General features: G+C 38.1%; 1 protein-coding gene across 1 annotated transcript in view; it reads left to right on the top strand.

Annotated features, from left to right (window-relative positions):
* Positions 1-6,650: 6,650 nt before the first annotated feature.
* Oxct1 (3-oxoacid CoA-transferase 1) overlaps positions 6,651-17,980 on the top strand; it is a 157,699-nt gene continuing 146,369 nt past the window's right edge. The window contains exons 1-2 of the mRNA XM_004848574.4: positions 6,651-7,270; positions 14,790-14,898. Of these exons, the coding sequence (XP_004848631.1) occupies positions 7,193-7,270; positions 14,790-14,898 (187 nt within the window). The 5' untranslated portion in view covers positions 6,651-7,192. The remainder of the gene's footprint in view (positions 7,271-14,789; positions 14,899-17,980) is intronic.

Here is a 17,980-nt window from a genome sequence, read left to right as displayed (position 1 = left end):
TATATATTTTTTATTATTTTATTATTTGTAACTCTATGCATTAACTTGGTTATATTCATTAAAATGTATATTTGGATAACCTGATCAAACACATGAACTGCTTGACTTTATTTCTCATCACAGCATATTAGTTTTTCAATGAGTATATAAAACTTTTTAAAAATGTATTATAGTTTTAGAGATTATTTTCAATTTTCATAATTTTACTCTAAAATTTACATAATTTTAGTCTAATATCAAGAAGAAGTATTGATATAATTAGTTATTAATCACTGAAGCAAGCATTTTCTGCTACTTTTACTTCAAGCTTTTGATCTTTTTAAATTGAATAATATAATGAGTATTTAGGGCAAGCTTCAGTATAAATCAGAATTTTCTTGATATTATTGTAGCCAAGTGGAAGGTCAATAGTAAGCAAGTCATCAATTATAAGCAAATGGTTGAAGACATTTTTGTCTGAAGAGCTTTGTTATTCTCATTTCCATTTATAATAGAAAAATATTTCCTAATTCAAATGATAAAAATACATTTAAACTATAAAATTTCACTTTCAACTATTTTATATGTCAGGGTTCTAAATATGATTTTAATTGAATGAATGATGCTTACTAAATGTGTTTGAAAACAATCACTTTGGTTAAATCAGTATCCTTTCTGCTATTTGAACATACTTAGGACCTAGGACCTTCTCATATGGAATCTTTGATCATGCCTTTTACTCTTTATCAGCTTAGCAAATTTGTACTCACCTTATAAGACACAGATCAAATGTCACTCTTTTGTGGACCATGACTGCTCATATCCCAAAGTTCACATCCTAAAGAATTATTTTTACTTCATGCTCTCATAGCCCTTTGTCACCTAGATTTTGAACTTCTCAAGGATGCAGTTGATCAGTTTTGTATCAACAGTGTCCAGAGATCAATAGAGGAGATGTTTACAATTGTTGGTCATGTTGATTCAGTTTTAGTTTTATAGTCTTTAATCTGTGTCTTAGCTTAATTCTTTAGGTTTAACATTCCTCGATCATAATACAATAGTAATTATGTATATTTTCTTTCTTTTTATAACTTATTTTGTGCTCACTCCTATCCCTTTGGCCTTTCTTCTCCAGGGTAGTGCTTGTATGGAACTTCATCAGTGCCACTAGCTGTCCTTTCCCCATAAACAACTTTTCACTGAAGGACATGAAGACAATAGTCCTATGATGAGTTGAAAATTATTTTATATTTCCCTATTTCTTCCAAGTGGCCATACTATTTCTCTATTATTCTTCATCCTTCTATTAAATGTTCAATTTGGCTAAGTCTTTTTCACAGTGAAGTAACTAAAGGAAGTATGATATTTTAAAAAGAGCACTATCCAAATCTGGGCATATCTGTAATCCCAGCACATAGGAAGCTGAGGCAGGAAGATCACCATGAGTGCTGAGGCTGCATAGTGAGTTCAAAGCCAGCCTGAACTATATACCAAGATCTTGTCTCAAACACCAAAATTAAAAAAAAAAACACTATCCAATTGACCAACTGACAGTGTTCCAACACAAGCATTAAGCCTTGCCATAGTACATTTTCAAAATATTTCTAAGATATTGTGACATCTTTATTTATTTCTATATCATATTTTACATTTATTATTTTAATTTCTCAGCAGAATACAAGCTAAGATCACTTACAAATATCCAATGGTAGGAAATTAATTCCTTACATGATAGTACCTCATCTTGAAAGACTGTTTTGTTACCACAAAAAGTAAAAAGTTATGTATGAAAATGTTTAGAATAAATTTAAAAAGCAGAATTCAAATTGTCATATATAATGATCATGACTATATTTTACATATTTTCATGTGAGAGTGGAAAAGGAAGACAAAAATCATGTTGCAAGATGTTCATTTGGTTATGCACCAAGAAAAGGATTGTGCCTTGCAATAGTACATTTCAAAAGTGTTTCCAAGACATGTGACACCTTTATTTATTTCCATATCATATTTCACATTTATTATTTTAGTTTCTTAGTAGAATACAAGGTAAGATCACTTATAAATATCTAATGGTAGAAAAATGATTCCTTACATGAAAGTATCTCACTTGAAAACCTATTTTGCTGCCATAAAAAGTAAAAAGTTAAGTCATGTATGCAAATGTTTAGGATAAACTTAAAAAGCAGAACTCAAATTGTATTAAGTAATTATCATAACCATATATTATATATTTCCACACAAGAATTGAAAAGGCAGGAAACAAATCAATGTAATAAGGGAAGGACTTTGAGCATTTTCATTGTTTAAAATGTTTTATAACTTTTATTTAACTTTTAGAAGTATATATAGTTTTACTGTAAGAGTTCTAAATATACATTTCAGGATTTCAAAGAGGCATTGGTATTCCTGTGTTCACTGCAACCTTATTTACAATAGTTAAGATGTGGTGTCCACCAGTGGATGAATGGATAAAGAAAATGTGGTATATGCAGACAATGGAATATTATCCAGTTTTAACAAAATGAAGGAAATCCTGCCGTATATGACAACATGGATGAAACCTCAGGATAGGCTAAGTGAAATAATCCAGTCACAGAAGGAAAAAATAGTTTTTGGTTCCATTTATATGAGATATCTAAAATAGTTAAGCGCTGAGAAACAAAGTAGTGGTTGCTATGGACTGGCGTAGGAGAGAAATAGAGAGTTGCTATTCAATAGGTATATATTTCAGTGCTAGAGGAGGAATCAGTTCTAGAGGTTTGTTGTACAGCACTCTGCCTATAGTTTACAATACTGTATTGCATACTTGCAAATCTGTTACAAGGGTAGATCTCATGTTAAGGTTAGATTCTTAATGTCATGGATGGAGTTCAAGGAAGTCTTCCAAAGAAGAGATGGAGTCTTCAACTCAGCCCACTGAGTAGGTTTTTGACTCACATAACAGAAAAATAATTTCAGGATGCATCAGAATGGGGGCATGAATCAGATTTACTAAGCAGAATTAGAAAGTAAGGGAGAATAAGAAAAAGACTCCAACATGAGTAACTGGAGAGGGTACACTCTAACGCAGGGGTTTAGACTGGCCTCACAAAAGGATGAAATCGGCTTTTAAGGTCTAGCTAAGATGGGCCAGGGTCTAGTTGATCATTATCTTAGTTCTAGTCTCAATAGCTCCAGAGGAATCCTTATGGCTTGAATGGCAATTTGTTTCTCATGAGATGATTGTCCTTGCTCAAGAAGGGGCTGTCTTGCTTCCTGTTATGGGATAATTATTCCTGCTTGGGGAGAGGTGATCTCATCATGGGGTGGTCTACCATGTTCTGTCTTTACTGGGACCTAAGGTGAGTGCAAGTTTAAGGCAATGTTTGGAGACTTCTAGGCACTGCTCCAGGAGGGTCTGGAACTGGATGTTGGGAAAACTAGCAATTGAACCTTGTAAACCTTGAAAATTACTTCAGTTACTCTTTACTTTGCTTTAGTTATTCTTGTCTTCTTGTTTTCAGTCTTGAAGGAGGATAAGATAGACTAAGTAAATTTAGGGATAATGAAACTTGTAATATAAACACTTCTTAAATGATTAACATGCCTACATGCAGAGCTGAGCAGGGAGCTGATGAAGTTTTAAGGTAATAAAAGAGACTCAAAAATTGAGTTTCCTTGCCTTCCTTCTATATACCTTTATTTCTTTAATCCTACATATAAATATTTTTGTTGTAAATTTTACCTGTTCTGAAAAATCCAGAGGATTATTTTAGAAGATTACATGCTGTGTTTCTTAAAACACACTTTGTTCTTCAGTGGAGGAAATGAAACAAGATAATCTTTGTTATGGTTTGGATTTTAATATCCTTTAAAGGGCATGTGTTAAAGGATTGGTTACCAGCGTATAGCACTATTGGGAAGAGGTGAGGTCTAGTGGAAGGAATTTAGGTTATTGGAAGCATGTCCTTTAAGGGGATATTGGGACACTGGCCTTTATCCATTGTCACTTCTCTGCCATCATGAGTAACAGCTTTACTTCACTATTCCCTTCCTGCCATGATGTTCTGCTTCATCAAAGGTCCACAGTGACAAGGCCAAGTGACTGTAGGCTGAAATCACTAAAATTGAGTTGAAATAACTCTTTTCTCCTTTTAAATCAATCTATCTCTAGTACTTTGTCACAATAATAGCTGAGCAACAATAGAAAGCTGCAAATTGGTAACTAGAAGTAGGGTTACTGCTGTGACTATACCTGATAATGTTCAGAAGCTTTTGGAATTTATTTGTAGGAGGAATTTGGGGGAAAAAATTGGAGAAGCAGGCTAGAGAAAGCCTAAAATGCTGTAAGCAGATTGCAATGAATAATTCTGTGCCTATTCACAAGACCAGAGCACTGATAGAAATGCTGGCAAAAAAGGTCAGCCTCATGAGATGGAAATGAGAAGAGTAAGGGAAATTATTGAAAACAGAAATAATAGATCAGCCTTGAATGTATAACTAAATCACTCTGGTGTGTTGTGCTCTTTTAAGTTTACTTAGCACTTCAACATAATTTTCATTTTCATTCCAAGAGTTGATCTTTCTTCAAATATCTCATTCATTTACTTTTATTTTTTCTTGAGAAAACTACAAAGAAGAAAAATTATTTTAATCTATTCATTGAACAAATATTAAGTACACATTATTGATTCAAAAGGCCTGTGAAAATAAGCTTAGAATATAGGGAAATTAAAAACGAGCTGCACTATAAAACAATACTTAGATTTACAGATTTATGCAAAACTTTAATTGTGTTTTTCAAGCTATCTGGAGGAAATTGAAGGGATTTGTTTTCCACTTATAAAAGGACCATTGTATAAAAGAAGCATGTATATACTTTTTTTAACTGACTCAAAAGACTTAGATTAAACTCCTATTACTAGTTATGCCAGTTAAACAGCATTTGAAAAACAAGTTTTGAGGTGCCTCTTATTACCAGCCTGCAGAAATCTGCTGTTAACTATGAAGGCAGGAGGTCCTATCTTTCAATAATGAGAGATGCTAATATATCATATTTTAGGAGAGCTAAAAATGAAATCTCTCAAGCAGAAAATTATGATACAATGAAAGTCTGACATATTGTTGGTGTTCATCTGATAAAAAGGTGTCATACACATATACACAAGTTATAACATAATACAAAATAAACTTTCTTCATTTCCTCATTGCCTTTCTGTAATCAGACTTGTTTTTTTTTTGGTACCGGGTGTCGACCTCAGGACCTTGCACTTTCAAGGCAGGCACAATGCCACTGAGCTAAATCCTCGGCCCCAGACCTTTTGATTAAAGACTTTTAATTCAAGTCTTCCAATTTTTAAAAGCACAGAATTCTACATTGTTAAATTTCCATAATATATTTCTCAAGAACTACTTTTCAAATAAGGAGGAATTATTCTTATTAGTCAGACATTTAAAAGAAGTAGAATTTTACATACAGTAAAATTGAAATTGCTTTGTAGAACTAGAAGGGAAATTTGTGCACTGGAATTTTTCTATAATTTGTTCAAGTTGGAGATACTTTATATCATTGAAAAAGTATGAAACAGAGCATAATGTCGTATGTCCAGTATGCTTTGACCAAGTAATACTGAGGCTGATTTTTTTCAGACATAGTTACACAGAATACATATCTTCCTCAGCAAGGAGCAACAGAGTGAGACTAGCAAGAGTGAGTCACATGACCATAGTCAAAGCTGCCAGTACATTTTTTCCATTTCATGTGCTCGTAGAAGGGAAAAATTGGAAAAGCAGAGCCATTCGGAATGTTAGGATTTTTACACTCTGTAAATTGCAGTACAACTGTATTAGGATTACTTATGAGACTTCAGTTCTAATGCTTGAATTTCCTCTCAACCCAACTTATTAAAATATATTGAAATACCCAGAATTACGAGGTTAATTTCTCCTATATAATTGGATAGCTTAACGTGGCATTTATTCCTTCCTAGACTTTAAAATCATAGTATTCATGGAGGAAAAAAAAATTCAGACTTAAAAGAATACCAGAGGGAATATTTCTATGGATAATTTTATTTAAGCTGGACTGTTTATTGCCTTAGTGTCTTTCTAATGAAATGAAAGTCGTACTTAATTTTCTTGAGTGTTTTGTGTTGGCTCTAAATTAGCAGTCATATTCTCAGGACTTAGCCTTTAATGCAGTAAAATGTTCATTGAGCTTCATCTTAGTCCTTCTACTCTGCTAAGTGCATAGATGGTTTTGAAAAACATTAGACTTGACTCACGTCCTTGAGGAATTGGTCAAAAGGTAAGGCTTGTGTGCCATGCCAATCAACCACTTCAATGAAAATAAACTTAGAACAATGCCTAACATTTTTTATGTGCTCACAGTGTGCCAGAAGCTTTGGATGAATTATCTCATATAAACCTAAGATAGTCTGAGTATTATAAAGCAATCTTAATTTACACCTGAGGAGGTTTAAAGGAGTTATAAAATTTGGCAGTCAAAAAGATATATGTTTGCATCTGCAGTGTAATCTCGGGTTGCTGGGACTCCACTGCCATAGTGATTCTGAAGCACACAGACTTGGATGACAGGGAACAAAGACTCAGCCCTAATTTTGTCCCACTGTAGGCCTGGCTGGCCACATCTCATGACAAAACTCGCGCCAGGTTCTCAGAACAAACTTACTCTTGACAAGCCAGGGCGAGGTGTGGGGGAAAACGGGCTGTGAAGTATTTTTAAATGCGAATGTTATACAGGCCCGGGAAGATATGTGTGTGGTTCCTCTTTGCAGCACAGACACTTGCCCGACACCGACTTGGAAAAGCAACAAGCTCTGTGGGAGACCCCTAGGCTCATCCTGGGCCTACGGGAAGGCAGATACCCCTATCCCCTCAAAGCTCAAGGGCTGACTTAGGGACTGCGGGTGCAAGTGAATGCCAACGCTGCTACCTCGGTCACGCCGAGACCTTCCCCTAGACCCAGGCAGTCCTGTGCCGAGTGGGGTTCTTGAGCGCCTCCCAGCCTTGCTTGTCAAGCTGCAGCTGGCAAGGGGCGGTGACGCGCGGGAGGCCGGAGGACGTCAGGGACGCGCGGTCGAGCCTCCAGCCCGCCCCCGAGTGCCTTCCGGACTTTCTTTGCCGGTGACGCCGCGGCCCGGGCAACCGGCACTTGCTAGTCGGCGCGCGCTCTGCAGAAGTCCAGCTCCTCGCACGGCGGGGCCCGAAGATGGCGGCCTGCAAACTCTTCTCCTCGGGGCTTCGGCTCAGCGCCTCCTCCCGTAGCTCTGGGGCTGCCTGGTCCAAGGTAAAATGAGGGCGAAGAGGAAGCGAACGCGAGCGGGGCCCGCGTTTTCTCCTTTGCCCATCCCCACCCTCTGCAGCCCGGGAACTCGTATCTGCAGCTCGGTGCCTCGGGCACGGGCACCCGCGAGGGGGTCCTGGCCTCGCCGCCCCTTCGGATGGCTGCCTTTGCTTGGTTCTGCATCCTGGTCCCCATGGGGCGAGATAACACCGAGCAGCGCACGGAGAGGCTGAGGGCGGGAGACGCCGGGCTGGCGCGCGGCCCCGGAGGGCTGACAGACTCCGGTCTCCTGGAAGAGGCGGCCGCGATGGGAGAGGAGGGCGCCAGTTCGAGGGGCTTGGGTGAAGGCATCGGGAGCAAGTCTGCGCGCATCTCGGGCATCTCCTGGCACGGGCGCCGTAGAGGCCCAGCCACCGGCGCTGGCCAGGCGCGCGGGCGCGAGGGCACCGCCAAGTGGGCGGATGCTGGGCGCGGCGCGGGTGGAGAGCCGCTCGCGTCCTCGCCTTCCCTATACGGCTGTGCGCTCCGCGGTGGTGGGAGAGCGAACCCGGACTGGAGCGTTCGCCCGGCGTCTGGCCCGTAAAGCTGCTGGGAAGCCGGCCGAGGTCCGGCCATGGCCTGAGTAATGTTCGCGGGTGCAGACGCCCTTCGCTCCAGGGCTGTGGATCAGGTTTAGGGACTCCGTTTTAAAAGCCCCTTGAAAATACTGTTCCACCCTTACTGCCAACTCTCCACGGTGTAGTATCCAGGGACACTCAGTGGAGATTAGGTCGATTCATATTTTTGCCCTATCCTTGCCTCTAAGACCCATGTTCCTGTAGGATTCCTATCTGGAGTCCTAAGAGCTGAGTATTATTGGAACAGGACTCCAGGTTCACAGGGGAGGCTTTGCCTTGGCTGCTTCAGGACTCTCAGGAGCATTTTGTTGAATATGTTCTTAGTAACGTTGACTAAAAGCTGTGGACTTGATAGCGTGCTTGCACACTGTGTGTGTGTGTGTGTGTGCGCGCGCGCGCGCGCACTCGCGCCTACAAACTTGGATCATTTAATTCTTAAATTCCTTTTAAAAGGATTTTGCTAATTGCAGATAACTTTGGGTATGTCAAGCATTACTAAAAAGGGAACATGACCTTTAAACAGATTGCTGCAGGTACTGAAGCTGATGGAAAAACCAGGACACAAGAATACCCTTGGGCCAAGGTTAATAATATTCTCTTTTGGCAGTTACTTGTTTGTCTAAGTACTGTTTACTCACCTCCAGCCTTTCTCATCTTGAATATAATCATTAAGCCATTTCCAAAGCCCAGCAAACCTCTTCAAGGGGGATGCACTACAATTAAAGATTTTGTTGTATCTCACTGAAAGTTCACACCAAAGTCCAATCTTTTATCTTTCAAGAGTGATTATCATAGGTCCAACTCCTGCTGTCCAGAATATTCCCCCAGCTCATGGCATTAGGTGCCTCCACTGTGTATTTAGTGCCTGAATTTTTACCTCTCATTTCTTCTTTTAAAAAATTAATTTTATTGGTACATTCTAGGTATACAGTATAATGACATTCATCATTGGAAATTTGCACCATTACATAATCTCTCTTGGTTCTTATTTTTTTCCCCCTTCCCCTGCCCTCCCTTCAACCCCTCCATCCCTCCCTATTTACAAAGATTTTGTTTCCATTTTTTTTCATTTTCTCATATTAATTCCATTCCCTTCTTCCCTTTCCCCTACCCCTCCCACTTCCCCTTCCCCTTTGCCCCTTTTCTTCCTATTTTACCTCTCATTTCTGCTGAACTGTAACACTTGTGTCATTGGTAACTTTGGGACGATATGGTGGTGCCTAATTCTCCATTTCCCTCAACATTACACTCCACTGTGCAAAGAAAAGCCGTTCAACACGTTGAATACATAGATGAGAGAACACCACAGCCAATTTAGTAACTTTGGAAGTTTTTCTACTATATATAACCAATAGGGTACAATCCTCTCTACAGGGGGGAAAAAAATGATGGGCAGGTAAATTTGTCTGGCATACACCAGAATTCCTAGGGGCTTTATAAAACGTATTGCTATGCTCCCCTCCAGAGTTTCTAATTTAGTAGGTCTTGGGACGAGACCTCTAGTTTGTTTTCAACATATACAGCCTCCTGTTGGTGACATGCCCCTCCTGGCAAGCTTGTAAGTGCATGTATTCACCTCCATATCACTGTCTTCTCCTTCTAACATGGCTCTCTTCACCTCAGACCATGTGGCCTCTCCTTCCCACTGCTATTAATCAAACTGTGATACTGAAGTAGGCAATACAGTATTAGACTTTCTGTGCCGTGATTTATTTAACAGTAAGGTGACAAGGTAAATAACACCTGTGTATACAGTTCTGTTTCATTAAGGTACTATTTATTTAAAAATAAAAAACAGTATGCTTTGTGTATTTTTACTGAACAACTGTCAGAAAGAAGTGCATTTTCACTAAGTTCTAGATTGTTGAATGGCAGGAAAGAGATTTAGGTGAAAGAAATAGTGATGGCAGCAGTTAGAAAGGAAGGAAACGCTGGATGACGAAGTCGAGCTGAAATTTAGATGCAATAGTAGAATAAAACTTCTGAGGTTAGGTATAAAAATGTGAAGAAGGTGAGGAAGGTGAGGAAGATGTTAAAAAGAGAAATATTTTAAGTAAAAAAATTTTCACTATAGGGATTTTTATTGTTTCTTTCACTTCTGTACTCAGTTATTATTATTTTTTTCCCTCCATTGTAATAGAAGAGACTAGTACCAACAATGAAATGGAGTTCTCCTGAGGTAGGAGGGTGGAAAAGCAACATAAAATACTTTATGTGAATATTAAAGGAAGACCTGGGTGAAAAAATTGTACTCAGAATAACCTATGTCAAAATTGTACATTTCATTACTCCTCATTCTTATAGGTAGTCTCTGAAAACTTGAAAGCTATTTATTTAGTTGGTAGCAGCTGGTGAATTTTTCAAAACACCACTATGTTAATATATAAAATATATTAGAAGGTAGAGGTTGAATTAGGAAAAGCTTAAAACTCATCTTTGAATTCAGTAATCTAGGATAAAAGTTAGATGTTACGAGAGATTTTTGCTTAGCTTACTTAATCTTGGATGGTCTTGGCAGTAACATGGATTTTCACTCCCAGAGACAGAGCTCAGATGGGAAATAGGAGCAGAGAGGAAGCTGGTTAAGGTTACAAACCCAAAAGCTGCCTCTAACAAGCTGCCTCAGCAGGTCCTAAGCTGCTCCCTGGGCTTTGGGCTTTGCGTGTCCTCAGTGGCACCACTAGCCTCAGGCAGTCTGCTTCCTCTTTATCCCACTGTCTGTACCAACACTGCTGGCATGCTCTGTGATCTTGGAATGTCCAGACTGATAAACCTGACTGCAAATGAAATGGAGGTGTTTTCTGGCCACTGTGGTATGTGCCCATAGTTCTAGCTACTTGGAAGGCTGAAGCAAGAAGATCCTTGGGCTCAGAAATTCAGGACCAGCCTGAGCCATAGTGTGTGGGTCATGTTAAAATTTTTTGTGTTATGTGAAATCAGTGATGTGTATGCATGTATGTAGGGCTGATTGGGAGGTTAAAAATTAAAATTAAACTCCAGTAAATGACATATTGATCTTTCTGTAGTCCAGGCACAGAGATTCTGTATATATTATTATTTATTCCTCACTATATCCTAGGGAGACAGTTGTCATCTTTTTGTGAAATCAACTATTCAGTGGTTAAGTAATTTTCTCAGATTGGTACAATTGTGACTGAACTGGGATTTTTAACCCCAGGAAGTGATTAGTTTTCTGAGGATAAAAACTGTTTTAGTAAAAGTTAGTTTCTTGGCAAATAGTAAGTAGATATCAAATATCAATATAACATATAGCAAATGTCAACAAATATTGCTGTATGAATAGTGATAAAACCAGAATTGAGTTGCCTATAAGTTCTTCACTATCTTGAACCCTTCTCAAGTACTTGGAAATATGTCACTCTTACTGCTTTTAACTTTTGAGGATCTGGATAAACTTATGTTTTTTAAAAAATTTATTTACTTATTTCTTCCTCCTGGGAAACACCTAGGACCTTACTCATGCTAGGCAAGTGCTTTGCCACTGAATTATAGCCCCAGCCTGATGTATCCCTTTCCTAAAACTCTTCTGAAAATTTTGGGGTGGAGTGGAATAAACTGCTGAGTAATTTCTGATCATTTGTTATGAAAACACTAATTCTCAGCTAAAACAAAGAAATGGATTCTTCAAAATCCTATGGCTATGTGGTTTCACTTCTGTTCATGTATCTGAAAACCTCTGCCTGTGTGGGGAAATGAATTTTCTTCCAACTTACTTTCTGTAGGATTTCCATTTTTCAGTCTACAGAGAAATACCTTAGTGACTCCTTACCAGACTGTTTGGGTATAGAGGAATTCTTTCATTTTCTTCCTTTATTATTAGGTGGAGATGATAGCAGAGTTCTGAATAAAAAGTTAGAACACTCATATAGATTTGTCATGTGTAAATAATGAAGTGGAAGTAGAATACAGTAGAGCCTTTTTAGAAAACAGAGAAGAGCATATTGCGGTGGAAGGATTCTGTAATAGGTGTCAAAATCTGGAATCTTGGTTGCTTTAATACAATTTTGGAGAAATTGAAAGATCTTGCTAAGGTTCAGAAACTTGATCTGTAAAATGAGTTGGTTGGATTAGATACCTGTGTTTTTACCCTTTTTTTCTGAGATATCTCAAGTTTATTTTACAGTCCATCTGTGAGTTTGAGTCAGTCTACCAAACTTTTAATTTCTAAGAGTAAAAATGTGTGTGTGTGTGTGTGTGTGTGTGTGTGTGTGTATTTAAAGCAGAAGCAAAAAATCTGGGTGTAGTGGCACATGTCTGTGATCCAGCACTCAGGAGGCTGAGGCAGGAGGATTGTCTTGAGTTCAAGGCTATCCTGGGCTACATTGTGAGTTCAGGGTCAGCTTGAATTACAAAGCAAGACCCTGTCGCAAAGATCCCCCAAACAAACAAAAACAAAACAAACAAACAAACAAAGAGAAGCAAAAGAATCCTTGCTACTTGAGGACAGGAAAGAGAAAAAACTCTGCATGGCTCAAACTTTCCCCTTCTATCTCTGCCTCCACTTCTGTCCCAGCTCCTCACCTGACCTTTACCAAAATAGAAACCTAAAGGAACAAATGTCATGTGTATAATCTCTACTGGTTTAATGTCTCCTTTGATTTTCTTTCTGTGTAGTTCTCTTAATAGTCTTTTGTGCTAATTGACACTTTTTTATGAGAATAGTTTCTAGGGGAAGAGAAAAATGATAATCATTATACTATAACTCCAACCTTGTGTCTGTCTGGTAGATGGTTGGTTAGGAAGTGAAATGAGTGTGAGCTTGCAGCTGGATTTGTAAAGGTGGCAGTGTGTCAGGATTCAGGTATCTTTTTCTCTACACTCTCTTCACAAGTTGATTATACAGTGTAATGAGGTTAAAGGAGAGGTAATGTTCAGTATGAGTGATTGGTTGCCACAGAATTTGCTCTCTCTTTTTTCTTGTCCATATTGTGGATGGAGTATAAAGAGGAAAATAATTTACAACCGATTGTGAGTGCTCACTAGATGACTCATTTGGAACCTGTCTTAATCTGTTTTCTGTTGCTATAACAAAATATGCCAGACTGGATAATTTATAAAAGAAAGAAGTTCATTTAGCCCACAGTTCTGGAGGCTGGAAGACCAAAGTCCGGTGGCTGCATCTGCTGAAGGCCTTGTTTTGGGTTTAGGACACAGCAGAGAAGCAGAAAGGCAAGCAGGTATGCAGAAGAGGCAGAGTGCAAGGGGCAGCCTAACTTTATAACAGCTCAAGCTTGCAGTATCTAATCCAGTCCTCTGAGAACAAGAACTTACTTTTCTAAGAATTAACCTAGTCCTTAGAAAAGGGACAAAGGGGAAGGGGAAGTGGGAGGGGTAGGGGAAAGGAAAGAAGGGCATGGAAGTAATATGAGAAAATGGAAAAATGGAAACAAAGTCTTTGTAAATAGGGAGGGATGGAGGGGTTGAAGGGAGGGCAGGGGAAGGGTGAAAAATAAGAACCAAGAGAGATTATCTAAAGGTGCAAATTTCCAATGATAAATGTCATTATATTGTATACCTAAAATGTACCAGTGATTAGAATGAATAACTGATAATGCAACATAGGAAGAAAAGGTCCAAAGGGGTAGGGGAAGTGGGAGGGGCAGGGGAAAGGAAAGAAGGGAAAGGAAAAATTATGAGAAAAGGAAAAAATGGAACCAAAGTCTTTGTAAATAGGGAAGGGTGGAGGGGGTGAAGGGAGGGCAGGGGAAGGGGGAAAAAATAAGAACCAAGATACATCATGTAAAGGTACGAGTTCCCAATGAGAAATGTAAATATGTTGTATACCTAAAATGTACCAATAAAAGAATAATAAAAAAGGAATTAACCTAGTCCTTGAGAGCAATATTAATCCTTCTTTGAGGACCCAAATACCACGTAAATGTCCCACCACCTCTCAACACTTACACTGGGAACTGCATTTCAACCTGAGTTGTGGAGGTGACAACAAAAAAAAATCTCCAAACCATAGCTGCCAAATAGTGCATTGCCATAAGGGTACGGTAGCCTTCCTTGTAGATAATAGGTTTTTACAATATCCATGAACCAGTGCCATAGGAAGACGGGTCATTTTGTGTGTTATTCCTTACTTGCTGTTCTTTTGGGAAGCATTCTCTGGCACCTAAGATTGGGTCAAGGGCTCAAGTGTGTAGATATTTGTAGTACCAGTCACACTACTATTCTCCTGGAGATCAGCTGTCATGTTGTAATACTACATTGGATTAAAGAGTGCAGAATTTGGCATGTGTAGGCTCTCAGTAAATATTTATTGATTGAATGAAAGGTAAGATTATTAGACATTGATGGCTGATGGCATCATTTTTATGAATTTGAATCTTAGTATATGAGCTATCTTCCTTCATTCTTCTGGTTGGCCATTTTCCCCTGTGTAACAGAAGAAATGGATCAGAAAGGGACTCTTGCAATAATCTGTGTATAGAGTATGTCCATCCTACTTTAAAGGATGAACCATTTACAGTCTCACACTTTTGAAAAGCTTTGTAACAGAAACAAAAAGGTTACCGGAGCCTAGAAGATGAAAGGTTCAGTTACACAGGCTGAGTTCAAGAGATATATGGTATATTGTGGTGACTATAGTTAATAACAATATATACTTGAAAATTTCTAAAAGAATAGATTTTAAGTGTTCTTACCACAAAAAATGATATAAGTAATTATGTGAGGTAAAGCTGTGTTACTTACTATAGTTTGATTTGGTCATTTCATGATGTATCCATATCCATTTCTACATGTTGACTAAATAGTTAAAAAAATTAAAAAGTGAAATAGTGAAATCATCACTTGATATATGAATAAATCACTAAACATACAAACTAAAGCTTTATCTCCAAATATTTATTCACTTAAAATGTTTTTTAATGTTTCAGGGATGTGTTTGCTACTTTTCGACAAGTGCCCGTCACCATACCAAATTTTATAATGATCCAGTGGAAGCTGTAAAAGACATCCCTGATGGTTCAACCATTCTGGTTGGTGGTGAGTGATCATATTGTTTTCCTTTTCGTGGTGATGTCTTTATGCTTTTCGCAAAGCCTAAAAATCACAGTAACCAAACTATTTATTCATTCTTTTTATCTGTTACTTATTGGATTATCCTTTATTTTATTACAATGTCCCCTTGAAAAATTTAACAAGATTTTAACACAATATTATACTTTTACTTTTGTGTTTTCTTTTCCCAGTTATTTTCAAAAGCTGAAGCTTTAAAGTAGTGACGTCTTATTGGGAGCTTTGAAAAATTCCTAAATTCCTGGGAATGTTTTTTAACTTGAAACATTTATTGGGACTGGGGTTATAGCTCAGTGGTAGAGCACTTGCCTAGCATGTGTGAGGTCCTGGCTTCCATTTCCAGCACCACAAAAAGTTATTCCTTATTTATGAGATGGAGAGCATGGCACCTGTCTGTTGTTAAGACCCCTCACCCCCCCGAACATTCTATGGCTGCTTCTGTTTGAAAGGTCTTTTGAAACCACCATCGTACACTCACTAAGCTTGCTGCCTAGTTCTTTTTTAGTATATGTGCTGCCGAAGTGAGCATATGCCTAGTTCTCATAAATGGGATCAAGGCTTATTTTTAGGGTTGCTCTCCATTCATTCATTCATTCATTCAAAGAAATAAAAATCATTGGCTTAGGCTTTCAGTTCTGCAATATCTATACAAAACAAACATACTTAAAGTAATTATATAAGATTTGAATTATAAGTGGGACAATAATAGATTTGTAGCACAAGAACCTGTTGCACTTGACTTTATGCTTCAAGGACTTGAAAATGATATCTGGCACTGTATAATTGTATAAAACATTTGGATCCAGTTACTTGACCATTTATTTTATTTATTTATTTTTTAAATTTAATTTTATTGGTACATTTTAGGTATACAATATAATGACATTCATCATTGGAAATTTGCACCTTTACATAATCTCTCTTGGTTCTTATTTTCCCCCCCTTCCCCTGCCCTCCCTTCAACTCCTCCATCCCTCCCTATTTACAAAGACTTTGTTTCCATTTTTTCATTTTCTCATATTAATTCCATTCCCTTCTTTCCTTTCCTCTACCCCTCCCACTTCCCCTTCCCCTTTGCCCGTTTTCTTCCTATTTCACGTTATCTATTATACATTTAGTCCTTATTTACACTTTCAGTTTCTCACACTAGAGAAAATATTTGGTATTTACACGTGTGTCCTATTTATTTCACTTAAGAGTATCGCCTCATTGTGCATCCATTTAGCTGTAAATATCTCTTAATTTATCATTTTTTATGGCTGAGTAGTACTCCATTTTATAAAAAAACACATTTTCTTTATCCAGTCTCCAGTTGATGGGCAGTTGGGCTGGTTCCAAGTTTTAGCTATCACAAACTGTGCTGCTATGAACATGGGTTCACATATATCACTGTGGTATGATTCTTTTAATTCTTTAGAGAATACACCCAGTAGGGGAATAGCTGGGTCAAATGGGACTTCCAGTCCTAGTTCTTTGAGGTATCTCCATACTGATTTCCACAGTGGTTGCACCAGTCTACATTACCACCAGCAGTAGAGCAGTGTTCCTCTTTCCCCACAGCCCCACCAGCATTTGTTATTGGTTGATTTCATGATAGCAGTCATTCTTTCAGGGGTGAGGTGGAATCTCAGCATTGTTTTCATTTGCATCTCTCAAATGACCGGTGATGTTGAACATTTTTTCATATGTTTATTTGCTATTTCTAATTCTTTGTTTGAGAGATGTCTGTTCATTTCAGATGTCCATTTTTGGATTGGATCTTTAAATTTGGGAGGTCTGATTTTTTTAAGTTCTTTACAGATTCTAGATAGTACACCATTGTCTGAGGAACAGCAGGTGAAAATATTTTCCCACATTGTGGGTTGTCTCTTCACTCTGTTGGTGGTTTCTCTTGTTGTACAGAAGCTTTTTAGTAAGAAGAGACTCCACTTGTTGATTGTTTGTGCCAGTTCATGGGTAACTGAGTTTTGTTCATAAAATCTTGTCCTACACCAATGTCTTCAAGCGTTCTACCTAACCTCTCTTCCAGACAGAATAGCATTTCTGTTTTAATATTTAGATCTTTAATCCATTTTGATTTTAGTTTAGTGCATGGTGAGAGGTATAGGTCTAGTTTTAATCTTTGGCAACTTGAAACCCAATTTTTCCAGCACCATTTATTAAAGAGGCTATCTTTCCTCCAGTGAGGGTATTTGGCTCCTTTGTCGAAGATGAAGTGGCTGAGTGTGTCTGGCGTTGTTTCTGCATCTTCTAATCTGTTTCACTGGTCCTCAGGTCTGTTTCTTTGCCAGTACTATACTGTTTTTATCACAGTAACTTTGTAGTATAGTTTCAAATTGGGGGTTGTGATACCCCCTGCCATGTCTCTGTTACCTAGAATTGCTTTTGCTATTCTGGGTCTCTTCTTGTTCCAAATGAATTTTTGGATTGTTTTCTCAAGGTCCATGAAGTATGGTGCTGGGATTTCAATTGGGATTGCATTGAATCTATATAGCAGTTTTGGAATTATGGCCATTTTCACTATGTTGATCCTTCCTATCCAGGAGCAGGGGATGTCTTTCCATTTTCTTATATCATCCTCAATCTCTCTTTTCAAAGTGCTCTAGTTTTCAGAGAAGAGGTCTTTGATTTCTTTTTTTAGGTTGATTCCTAGGTATTTCAGTTTTTTGGATACTATTGTGAAAGGAATTGTTTGCCCTATTTCTCTCTCAGTGAGTCTGTTGTTCATGTAGAGGAAAGCTATTGATTGTTGTGTGCTGATCTTGTATCCATTTAGTTTACTGAATTTGGTTATTAAGTGTAGAAGACTTTTAGTGGAGTTCTTGGGGTCTTTTGTCATGTCATCTGCAAATAAGGACAATTTGGCTTCTTCATTAGGAAATGAATTATTCCTTTTATTTCTTTCTCTTGTCTAACTGTTCTGGCTAATGTTTCCAAAATTATATTGAACAGGAGCAGTGATAGTGGACATCCTTGTCTTGTTCCTGATTTTAGTGTGAAGGATTTCAGTTTTTGACCATTTCTTATGATATTGGCTGTTGGTTTTTCA

This window comes from Heterocephalus glaber, unplaced genomic scaffold, assembly GCF_053883595.1.
Source record: "Heterocephalus glaber isolate CG9 unplaced genomic scaffold, H.glaber_assembly_v1.0 deba00001538, whole genome shotgun sequence".
In the NCBI taxonomy this organism is placed as follows: domain Eukaryota; kingdom Metazoa; phylum Chordata; class Mammalia; order Rodentia; family Bathyergidae; genus Heterocephalus; species Heterocephalus glaber.
This window is presented reverse-complemented; position numbering and strand designations above follow the sequence as displayed.